Here is a 12,968-nt window from a genome sequence, read left to right on the forward strand (position 1 = left end):
AAAAAAAAAAAAAAAAAAAAAAAAAAAAATATAAAATAAAAAATAATTAAAAAAAAAAAAAAAAAAAAAAAAAAAAAAATTAATAAAAAAAAAAAAAATTTTTAATTATTTTTCTTTTTTTTTATATTTTTATTTTTATATTTATTTTTTTTTTTTTTTTTTTTTTTTTTTTTTTTTTTTTTCTTCCTCCTGTATATACGAATTATCAACCACATAACACAACTATATAATATTTTTACTTATCTAAAAAGTTCTTATAGGATATACAATTTGTAACATTTTAGGGATAACAAAAATATTTGAAGAGATAAAAAGATTTATACAAATGTGGATACAATCCAAGGTAATAAAAGTATAGTCTTACAAAAAATTATACACACATATAAATAAATATATACATATATATATATATATATATATATATATATATATATATATTTGTATGATGTCCTTACCTTTATGATAAAATTTGTGAACGTAAATAACCTAACATATACAATTTGAATTCTTCTTGTGATTTAGGAACAAATGATATGTCTGAATTATTTTCAAATGACATATCACAGATTGTCGTTAAATAATAATTTTTTTTTTTATAATCAAAACAATAAGTAGCTACATTAACTTGTATTTTATTCTGATCAGAATATACAACCTTTCCTTTATATAATACTTCGGTATTGACAGGGACAGGTAAAATATATTGTATAGAATTAATTTCCTTTAGTATTGGTTTTGTTACAAATTTTTTTATTACTACCATTGCATGACAAAAAGATAAATAAGCTAGGTGGCCACCAAAAGTAAAATTATGTATATTTTTAAATTCTGATGATATAAAATTATGTGATTGCACATATGTATCTTTACATGCATATTGTTCTTTTCCAGCATAAAAAGAGAAATCATTTGAATTTAATATTGAATCAAATATTGTTAATATATTTTGATTACTATTTTGTGCAATTTCATTTTCTTCATTATCATATAAATTAGTATATTCATTTATATTTTTAATATATCCTAACTTTTGTGTTTCATATTCTTTAAAATAATTTGATAAAATATCATAATCATTTTGATGTAATGTTTTACTCTTAACATCTTTATAATTAAATAAACTCTGTACATCTTTTATATGAGAACATAATGTTTTGATTTTTTCATATTTTTCATCTTTCAACGAGTTCAAAACAGGTACTACTTGTTGAGGTTTAAACGTTAAACAATTCACATTAACAAATGTAGTATATATATCAAACACTAAATTATTTTGTTGAAAGAAATCAACCTTTAATATATATGATGTTGTTCCTGAGTTGACAATATAACAGTTTATTGTTAATGGATATGTATCACAAAGACCAAAGGAAAAATCATGATGTAATAGTTTCTTTTCATATGTTTTTAAATTATTAAATAATACAGTCACGAAATTAAATTTTTCATTTCTTTTATAAACACCTATACTATGTCTATATACTACATCTGCTGCAAGTGAATCAATAAGTTCAATAATATGTTTGAAAAAATAATCCTTTTCAAAATTTTTCAATACAGGGATATTCAATTGAACAAATGAATCATAAAAATCGACTTTATTATTTTCATCATTTACATTCGTTTCATTCTTTTGATCATTCACATTCGTTTCATTCTTTTGATCATTCGCTTCATTCTTTTTATCATTTACATTCGCTTCATTCTTTTGATCATTTACATTCGCTTCATTCTTTTCATCATTTACATTCGCTTCATTCTTTTGATCATTCACATTCGCTTCATTCTTTTCATCATTCTTTTCTTCATTTTTCCTTTTTGTTCCTCCAGAATTATTAGCAACCTTAAGCTGAACACCACTGGTATCAATTTTGATTTTATATGCTAAGATAAAATGTGTTAGAGGGCAACACGTTTCTAAATTAGTTAAATGTAATTTCTCTTCAACTGGTTCTAGATATAATTTTTCTTTTTTTAATATGGAAGTTTTTTCCTTTAAACCTATAAAAATATCCTTATTCAATTGATTTATTTTAGACATATTTTTATTTACAGTACTCATTTTTCTTAATAACAAAACTTTACTTTGGTTTATATATTTTAGCATTATAAGTTCTATACATATATATAGATAGATATGTACAGATCTGGATTTTTTTTTTTTTTTTTTAAATTAATATATAAATTAAATATTATTTCAACAACGAATTTGTTTTCATATAAGTATATTTAATGAAGATGCAAAAAAAAAAAAAAAAAAAAAAAAAATAAATAAATATATTTATATAATATTATTATATATGTTTAAATATTTATGTAATTTTATTCCTCTATTAAAATCTTATATTTTTTTTTTATATTAATGTTAATCTAAAAATTATTGCGACAACAAACAATTTTTCTTTCTATATATTTGTATGTATATTCAAAAGTTTTATTATTTTAATAAAGACGATAAAAAAAAAAAAAAATATGTATTTTATATATATAATATTATATAAATATAATTAAATATTTATGTAACTTTATTCCTCTATATAATCTTAAAATATATTTTTTTCTTTTTTTTTTTTTTTAAATTAATATAAATTAAAAATTATTAAAACGATAACAACCAATTTTTCTTTCCATATATTTATGTACATGCAAGCGTAGATTTAATGAAGACGAGAACAAAAGAAAAATATACATATATATTATTATATATATATAATATATATTATTATTATATATGTTTATTATTAAATATATTTATGTTACTTTTTATTCCTACAATTTTTATAATTTTTTTATTCTCTTTTTTGCTACCTGCAATTATTTTAGAATATATTTTATATATATATATATATATATATTATATATATATATTATGATATGTAGAAAAAATATTTTGTAAAAGTAAATGAAAATATTCAAAAATACATTCTCAAAAAATATGCTTAACATGAAAATAAAATGGGCAAGGAATTATAAAAAAAGAAAAAAATCAAAATAATATATATATATATATATTATATAATAATAAAAAATTATAAAAAATTTGAGAACCATGAAAAATAGAATTCTTATTTCTTGTTAATGTTAGTTATATAAAGGTTAAACAAAATATCTTATAAAAATATTGATATATATATTTATTATTATATGAAAAAAAAAATATATTATACGTAAAATGAAACAAGCATACAATTTTTTTTTTTTTTTTTACATAATTGTTAATTTTTATAAAATTATTTTTTTAATAATACTTTTTTTCCATGATTTGTAAATAATATTTTATTTTTTTTCCCTTCTTAACAAGAACAAATATTTTAATTAATTATATTTTATTTTAACACTCATAAGTGTAAGTATTTTTATTTTGTATTTTTCTTAAAATTAGTAATAGATTTTAAATATTAAATATATAAATAATATATATTAAATAATTTGGATGCATAATAAAATCTTTTTTGCGTCTTTTGGAGTTAATAAAAAAGTGCTCATCTGTATATCACGATAATATTATATATAAAAATTTATAACATAGCTTATATTTAATATATTTTTTTTGAGTTTCTAATTAATAATTCCAAAAAAAAAAAAAAAAAAAAATATAATATATATATATAAATATATGTTATAATATATATTATGTACATATATTAATATAATATATTTTTAGTGTACATAAATTTAATTCTCGTTTAGCATACCCTTAACTCATACTTTGTATATATTATATTTTAAGAAATAAAAAAAAAAAAAAAAAGGAAGGATACATACTGAAAATTTTGGTATATGTAATGGAAAAATAAATAATAAAAAAGAAAAAAAAAAAAAATTTTTGCTGTTTTTTCTTTATAATATAATTCCATTTATTATTTTATTTTATTTTTTTTTTTTTTTTTTTGGGTGTGAGGGGAATTTTTATTATTTTAATATAAATTTAAGTATATTCAAATATAAAAAAGATATAAGAAGGATACACAGTATTGATAAAAATAGGTTTATAGTATTTAATCTATAAGTAAATAAATAAATAAATATATATATATATATATATAGGGTTAACTAGAAAAAATAAGAAGCCCAAAGATATACATATACATATATATATTTATATTTAATTATTTGTTTGTTTTTTTTTTTTTTGAAATAATTTCCTGCCTACTAGCCAATTGTACATAATTTTATTTCAAAACCTGTATAAATTTTTTTTTTTTTTTTTCTTTTGGCTAGTCATATAAAATAATATATACACATATATTTTTTTTGACATTTTATTTTTTAAGATGGAAAATATTCCGTGGGTTGAAAAGTATCGACCAAAAAGGTTGGATGATATCGTTCATCAAAATAATGCTGTAATGATGTTAAAGGAAGTTGTGAGGACAAAGAATATGCCTCATTTAATATTTCATGGTCCTCCTGGTACAGGTAAAACATCAGCAATAAATGCTTTGGCTCACGAATTGTTTGGAAAGGAAAATATAAGTGAGAGGGTATTAGAATTGAACGCTTCTGATGACAGAGGTATAAATGTGGTAAGAGAAAAAATTAAAGCATATACAAGAATAAGCATTAGTAAAAATAAAATCCATAGCGAAACAAAAGAAGTATTACCTTCATGGAAATTGGTTGTATTGGATGAAGCTGATATGATGACAGAGGACGCACAATCAGCTTTAAGAAGAATAATAGAAATATATTCTAATGTAACAAGATTTATACTTATATGTAATTATATACATAAAATATCTGATCCAATATTTAGTAGATGTTCATGTTATAGGTTTCAATCCATACCTATTAATATTAAAAAAGAAAAATTACTTTATATATGTCAAAATGAAAATATTGATATAGTAGACGATGCTTTAGAAAAAATTATTGAAACAACGGAAGGTGATTTAAGAAGAGCAGTTTCTATATTACAATTATGTTCATGTATTAATGCAAAAATTACATTAAATTCAGTTTTAGATGTATCTGGATTACCATCAGATGATATTGTATATAAAATTATTGATGCTTGTAAAATGAAAGATTTAAAGCATGTGGAAAAAACTGTACAAGATATTATTGAAGATGGTTTTGATGTAGCTTATATTTTTAAATCATTTAATAATTATTTTATTATGAATACAGAATATGAAGATTCTTTAAAATATCAAATATTATTAGAACTTTCAAGACATGATTATCGTTTACATTGTGGTGCTACACAATACATACAACTTTTAAGTTTTGCTTCATCGGTACATTCGTTATTAAATAGCGTATAAGGAAAAAAAATAAAATAAATAAAATAAAAAAAAAAAATATATATATATATATATATTTATTTATACTTTATTTTAACTTATTTTTTTGAACATGTGAACTTTATTCTAATGTCTTAATTTCATATTCCATTTTGTTCTTTAAACAAATGAATATGTATATTTATAATTTAATTCTTATTTATTTTATTATTTTTTTTTTTTTTTATGTGAAACCTTATAAATATATATATATATATATATATATTATATGAACATATTATGTATTAAAACATATATATAAATTATGTATATATTATTCATTCGTTATTTTATTATATTATTTTACATTTTTTATGTTATGTATTTTTAATTCATTATATTACAAGAGACCAATTTACAAAACTACGAAAAAAAAAAAAAAAAAAAAAAAAAATTTTATTCTAATGAAAAACTTGTTCCCTTTTAAAAATTTAAAAGAAAAGAATAAAAATTCGTCTTATTTTTTTCTTTCTTCTTATTTTATGATATAAAGAAAACGTGAAATATAATAAGTGTACTATTTCTTAACATTGGAGGATAAGATTAAAAATTATTATAAACAGATGAGAAAATATATATGTGTATAATATTTTGATAAAAAAATATATACGTATATTATTTTCCACTCATATTTATTACGATTTATATTTATATATAATTGTAATTTTTCCAGTTGTGACATTATGGAGAATTACATGAACGAAAAATATGTGTAAGAAGTCAAATAAAGGAGAAAAAAAAAAAAAAAAAAAAAAATAAATATTTATATATATAATATTTATTTATATGTAATATTTTTTTTAGTTGTAATATGGTTTTATAATTTTTTTTTTTTTTAATTTTCCACATAATTTTTTTTTTGTTATATTTTTTTTTTTGTTTTTTTTGTTTATATTTGCAAATATGTAAATTGAAGGGGAAAAAAAAAAAAAAAAAAAAAAAATACAGCCAAAATAAAAATAATATATTTAATACACATGTATGCATTACAGTGTAAAATTAATATTTGTTTGGTTTAAGAAAATAAAAAAAATAAAATATAATAAATAATTTTGTAATAATGGACAATTATATTGAGATGAAATCAAATGTATTGAATAAAGAATATGATATTTATAAAATACCAAATGAATATGATGAAACGTTGTCAATATATTCTATTGATGATGAAGATTCAGAAGATGATATGTTAAACAGTTATGAAAAGACAAGTGATATTGCAAAAGATTATATGTACAAAAAAATAAATACAGATAATTTAGATAGTAGTGAATATGAAGATACTAATATGGGTATCTTTAAATATATATATGAAATGATAACAAAAAAGAATGAAATGAGAAAAGAACAAATGAAATTGACACTTTTTAGTATAAATCGATGTGTAGATTTTTTTAATGATTTTTTATTTCTTATAAAAGTTTTTTATGAAATGAAAATATCTGAAACTTCTAATATGTTAAATCATAATATATATAAACTTTTATTTTTATGGCTTTTATTTTTATATGTTACTTCTTTTTTTACTTTTTATTTCCGTAAATATTATATTATGAATTTAATACCAGAAAAACATCATAACTTATTTTCTTTATTTAAAGTCTTTAATGAAATAAAAACAATGCACCCAAAAAACATTTCAGTATTATATTTTTATGATCGTATACAAAGAACATATATAGTTATAAATAAATTCTTTGAAGACCTACCTCAATTTTTATTATGTTTGTTGTATATTACCTTGAATGGAAAAGACAAATTTATCATTTTTAATATGTTATATTCAATTATATATTTTGTGATTAATGCAATATATCATGGATTAAATTATCCATTCATGGGAACACTCAATTTATTTTTCTCAACCTACCTTTTAAAGTTATATATAAATAAATAAATAAATATATATATATATATATATATATATATATGTATAATTTTATTATATATATTTTTTTTTTTTTTAGTGACTCGTTTGTTGAATATGACGCAGCACCTACCAATAAATTTTTTTGTTTATATTCTTTTTTTGGTAATTACACTTAAGAAAAATATAAATGATAATCATATATGAACATAATACATACATACATACATATATATATATATTATACTGATTTTTCCCTCTTTTTTGTAGTTTTTTTTATATGGTCACTTCTTGCTTTATCAACCAAAAAACTTGTTAGCTTTTTTTGGGCTCCATGTAATACAAAAAAAAAAAAAAAAAAAAAAAAAAAAATGATAAAATAATAAAAAATACTTAAAAATTTTTTTTGTATATTTATTTTTTTATTTTATTTTTATTTTTTTTTTTTTTTTTTTTTTTTTTTTTTTTTTTTTTTTTTTTTTTTTTTTTTTTTTTTTTTTTTTTCTTTTTTCTTTTTTTTTTTTTTTATATTTTTTTGAGAACCATTAAAAAAAAAAAAAAAAAAAAAAAAAAAAAAAAAAAAGATAAAATAATAAAAAATACCTGAACAATTCATGTGTACATGTAATATTTAATTATATATATATATATATATATATATGTATATTTTTTTTTTTTTTTTTTTTGCAGTTATTTATTTTCAATTTTCAATACTTTTCTTAATTTCAATTATATTTTTCGTATTTTTTTTATATTTTTCATTTCATGCCAAACAAAATTTTTATTTAAACCCATACTATTGTTTGTAGAGACTTAAAAAAAAATTAAAAAAAAATTATTAATTTTGTAATAACCTTGTAAAATTATGAATATATAAGGTTTTTCTTTTATATTAAAAAGAAAAAAAAAAAATAAATAATAAATAAAAAAAATGAATTAAGAATAATATTCTAAATTTAATATCTTGATTTTATTAAACTTTAAGAATAATTCTACAGTAGCTAAAATTTTTGAATTACATACTGTAGATACATATATATTTTTAATATATATTTAAAATGAATGTATCATATATATATATATATATATATTTATAATTATCTTTCTAAATTAATATTTAGACACGAACAATTATATATGGTAGATATATAAATATATACCTTCTTTTATGCAGAGATGTAGTTCTTTTAACAGTTAAAAAAAATAAATAATTATTTTATTTTATTTTATTGATTTGTATTTATTTATTTATTTATTATTATTTTTTTTTTAATTAATTTGTCTGTTCATACACAAAAAAAAATAAAAAATAATATTATATATATATATATGTATGTATATTATAAATGAACATTATTAAAATAAAAATTATAGAGTTAATAAATTAAGATATATAATATTTCGCAGTGTGTATTGAAATATATATATCATATCTTAAAAAATATTTGAAATGTGTATTCTATATAAAATAAACAAAAAATATCAATTGGATTGTATACTTATAAATAAATATATATATATATATATATATATATATATATTTATATAACATTTTTGATTTTATTCAATATAATGATAGGTGTTTATAATTTTAATATTATTTTATTTATAAGGAGGGGAAGTCAATATCATAACGCTTATGATTTTGTTGTAAATTATCACCCCTATCATATCTTTTTTCATATAGAGATATATCTCTACAATAATCTAGGTCGTTCATTATGTTTTCTTCATAAAGAGGTTCATATGAATAGTTAATTAAATTATAATTAAGATGATGTGTTTGTAAATTATTATTTAGCATAACATTATTTGTCATTATATTATTTTGTATCATATTGTTTTGTATATGATTAAGTTGATAATTATTGAAATCCATATTTTTTTTGTTCTTATATAAAGGAGCTATATTTGAATCATCCTTTTGAATATTTATATTTTGAAAGTACATTGCATTATTGATATTATTGATATTATTCATACTATTTATATGATTGATATTATTCATACTATTGATATGATTGATATTATTAATATTATTGATATTATTATTATTAATATTATTGAGATTATTATTTTTTTTTTTTTTATTGTTGTTTTTCTTTTTTTTTTCCTTTGTCATTACTTCATTTGAATTATTTGCATGAGTTGACGATACTTTATTTTCATCAAGAATAACATTTTTTGTTATATGTGAACTGTTTTTATTATCTAAATTATTATTTGTATTAATATTAATTTGTTTTTTTAATTGAATATTATTTTTATTATTTTTACTGTTTGACTGCTTCGAAACTTGAGACATTTTATTGTGTTTAGTTTGTAAATTTTGTTCTGTATTTTTGACATTATTGATATGATTGAAATTTTCGTTGTTATTTATAATACAATTATTATGATCATTTTGATTAATATCATTACATAAACAATTATTATTATTATTATTATTATTATTAAAATGTATGTTTTTTTTTTCTTTATTTTTTTTTTTCATTTTATTTGTAGGTTCATTAAAAAAGTTTGGATCCTCATTTATATTAAAAATATTATTATGTTGTTGATTAATTGGTGATTTCATGTGTATATTAAAATTTATATTGTTGTTCATTTTTAATTGTATATAAGACATATTATTATTATTATTAATAATAAGATTACCGTTTGCATCATATATATTTTTATTTGTATCATTTATGTTATGAATGATATTATTTTTTGAGTTGTTAAAATTATTTGTGCCTTTATTAAAATTATTTTTTGTTTTATTATAGCTATCCATCTGAGTATTACATAATGAAAGATTATTATTAATAATAATATTATTATTATTGTTAATATTATTATTATTGTTAATATTATTATTATTTATATCATAATGACATATTTGACTTGTCTTTATATTGTTCATTTTATTTTGTGTGGTGTATATATAATTTGTATAAGCTATATGATTAGGATTAAAATAATATGGGTTATTTATTTTTTCAATATTAGATGCTTGATTATTTATATTAGACATAGGAATATTATTTTGTCTATATATATTATTATATGGATTATTATAATATATATTGTAAAGGTTATTAATATATGCATATTGGTTATCTCCATTATTTATATTATTAATTATATTATTATTTAAATATGTATGGTTTAAATTAGTTTGTTCTACTTTCTGAATATTTTTTGGTTTTTTATTGAAATTTGAAAAAATCCTAGCCCTGATTTTATTATATTCCTCTTCTCTTTGTTCTAATGTTTTTTCACAACAGAAATTATTATTATTATTATTATTATTATTGTGGTTGTAATTTTTGTTATTATTATTATTATTGTTGTTATTCTTTAAATTATTTTTGTTATTTAGAGTGGTTATTTTTGCATTGTTATAATTTTCATCTTTAATATCATTTCTTTTCAGTAGGGTAATTTTTTTTTTTATCTGATAATTATTACTACAACTACTATTAATATTATCATTATTATTATTATTATTATTTGTGTCGTTCCTGTTGTTCTCATTTCCTTCTTCTTTATAACTGGAGTCCAAAATATATTTTTTATCATTTTTTATATTCATAATATTGTCACTCTGAATGACCTCTGATTCGTTCATCCCCTGTCCAAAATTTTTATCATTAGTAGTATTTATATTTATATGTGTATTATTTATATTTACATTTTTATTTTTATTTTTATTTTTATTTTTATTTTTTTTTTTTTTTTTTTTGTTTTTGTCTTGATTTTTATTTATATTGTCATTACTTATATGTGCCGATGCATTAGTAACCCCTCTTTCAACAGCAGAAATTTTTTCTTTTTCGTTTATTTTATTGGAATCGTCACATTTATTTATAATAACCTTTTCTTCGTTCTTTTCTTTTAATAAAATATTTGGTTCACTTTCTAAGTTCATTATGTATTTTAAATGGTATTATGATAAAATTTTTTATGTTTTTTCATATATTATTATTAAACCACTTCTATATATATATATATGTATGTGATACAAATAGTTGATATGAAGTGAAGAAAATCAAATAAATTTAAAAAAAAAAAAAAAAAAAAAATTTAATTATTTGTCATTTTACACTCATGAAATATATATACAAAATTATATACCTGAACAACACAATGTGTAATGTTATTATTCTTATATATTTATTTATTTATTTATATATTTTTTTCTTTTTTTTTCACGTTTTAAATCATATATTTCTTTTCATTCTAAGTATGCTTATATAATATCTCTTTTATAAAAATAAGGTCGGAAAAAAAAATATAATAAAATCATAAAGATACAACAAATGAAAATGTTTTATTATATGTAAATATATGCAAATAAATATGTGTATATAAAATATATATGTTCATGTTTGCATTTAAATAAAATATATATATATGTATATATATATATATATGTATAATATAATTATATATTTATTATTCAAATAGATGTGTACTTATGTGTATCATATTATATACACATATGCATATATTATCACATTATAAAAATATAAAATTCTCTTTATATATATAATGTGAATGGATAAGGAGAATACTATTTATTTATTATAATTTTTAATATTTTTTTTTTTTTTTTTACGTAATTATATATATAATTTATATATTATATGTTATATTTCTTATTATTATTCTTTTTAAAATTCAAAAAAAAAATAGGGGGATAACACAAGAAAATCGTTGAATTTATATTTTTATAAAATTAAAAGGAAAAAAAAAAAAAATATATATATATATATATATTAATATATAAGGCAAAAAAAAAAAAAAAAAAAAAAAAAAGGAAAAATTTTAAATTATTGTATAATTATTATAAAACTGTTAAATGAATTTTTAATAATATCATTCGTATTTTTAAAAATGAAAAATATAAAATATATAAAAAAAAATATATATTTATTTTAAGTTCATAGTTTATTAAACAGTATAAAAAAAAAAAAAATATATATATATATATATATATATATATATATATATTATATGAAATATAAATACATGTATATTATATTATATTATAATGATGGTGATCCTTTTTTTATTTTTTATTTTTTATTTTTTATATTTTATTTATATGGAGGTGCATATATATAAATATACATATATGATTATACATATGTGCCTATTATTTAATTTATTTTTTTTTTTAATAAAAAAAAAAAAAGGAACATGTATATTATAAAATATATGTACATGAAAAATATTGTTGCTGAATAATTTATATTTATAAATATTTTTAAATAAGTTGTTCAAATGAATATATATACATATATATATATATATATATATAATGTGAAAATGAAAAAATAGAATATATATTTATTATATTATTCATGTTAACAAATAGATTTTTTAAAAAAGTAGGAATAAAAAAAATATTTGAATTAAAAATAAATTAAAATATATATAATATATATAAAATTTTTATGTATGTTATATATTATTTCATCATATATGAATAGAAATGATATAACATAATAGAACATACATTGTTAACATTAAGACTGTCTATATGAAATTGATTATTTTGATTATAACATAAATTATTTATATATACACAATAATCTGAATTTTTTAAGATATCATCTTTTAATCCTTTACTTTCATTTCCTAATATTATCAATATTTTTTCGTTTTCTTTTATTTTAACATTGTTTAGGTCTACGTATTTATGACATGAATTATTGTTTGTATGACAGCCTAATAAAATGAATACATGAAAAGATAAATAAAAATTATATATACATGAAGGTATTTTAATATTACACACACACATATATATATATATATATTTG

At 17.0% G+C, this 12,968-nt stretch overlaps 5 protein-coding genes across 5 annotated transcripts in view; 2 read left to right on the top strand and 3 right to left on the bottom strand.

Annotated features, from left to right (window-relative positions):
- Positions 1-457: 457 nt before the first annotated feature.
- On the bottom strand, positions 458-2,107 carry PGSY75_0217900 (hypothetical protein; the record flags this gene model as incomplete). Its single annotated transcript, XM_018783843.1, has 1 exon — positions 458-2,107. The coding sequence occupies one exon, from the start codon at positions 2,105-2,107 to the stop codon at positions 458-460; it is 1,650 nt and encodes a 549-aa protein (XP_018643833.1).
- Positions 2,108-4,274: 2,167 nt separating this feature from the next.
- Positions 4,275-5,267, top strand: PGSY75_0218000 (putative replication factor C subunit 2; the record flags this gene model as incomplete). The annotated part of the gene is made up of 1 exon (XM_018783844.1): positions 4,275-5,267. One exon carries the CDS (start codon positions 4,275-4,277, stop codon positions 5,265-5,267), a length of 993 nt encoding a protein of 330 aa, XP_018643834.1.
- A 1,078-nt stretch (positions 5,268-6,345) lies between these two features.
- PGSY75_0218100 (putative membrane protein) lies at positions 6,346-7,535 on the top strand (the record flags this gene model as incomplete). Its single annotated transcript, XM_018783845.1, has 3 exons — positions 6,346-7,163; positions 7,253-7,317; positions 7,423-7,535. The coding sequence occupies 3 exons, from the start codon at positions 6,346-6,348 to the stop codon at positions 7,533-7,535; spliced, it is 996 nt and encodes a 331-aa protein (XP_018643835.1).
- A 1,223-nt stretch (positions 7,536-8,758) lies between these two features.
- On the bottom strand, positions 8,759-11,068 carry PGSY75_0218200 (hypothetical protein; the record flags this gene model as incomplete). Its single annotated transcript, XM_018783846.1, has 1 exon — positions 8,759-11,068. The coding sequence occupies one exon, from the start codon at positions 11,066-11,068 to the stop codon at positions 8,759-8,761; it is 2,310 nt and encodes a 769-aa protein (XP_018643836.1).
- A 1,545-nt stretch (positions 11,069-12,613) lies between these two features.
- The window catches only part of PGSY75_0218300 (putative apicoplast RNA methyltransferase precursor), a gene marked incomplete at both ends in the record, with an annotated part of 1,633 nt that continues 1,278 nt past the window's right edge, over positions 12,614-12,968 (bottom strand). Inside the window, one exon of the mRNA XM_018783848.1 lies at positions 12,614-12,873. Within this exon, the coding sequence (XP_018643837.1) occupies positions 12,614-12,873 (260 nt within the window).

Source organism: Plasmodium gaboni, chromosome 2 (assembly GCF_001602025.1).
Source record: "Plasmodium gaboni strain SY75 chromosome 2, whole genome shotgun sequence".
Taxonomy (NCBI): Eukaryota; Apicomplexa; class Aconoidasida; order Haemosporida; family Plasmodiidae; genus Plasmodium; species Plasmodium gaboni.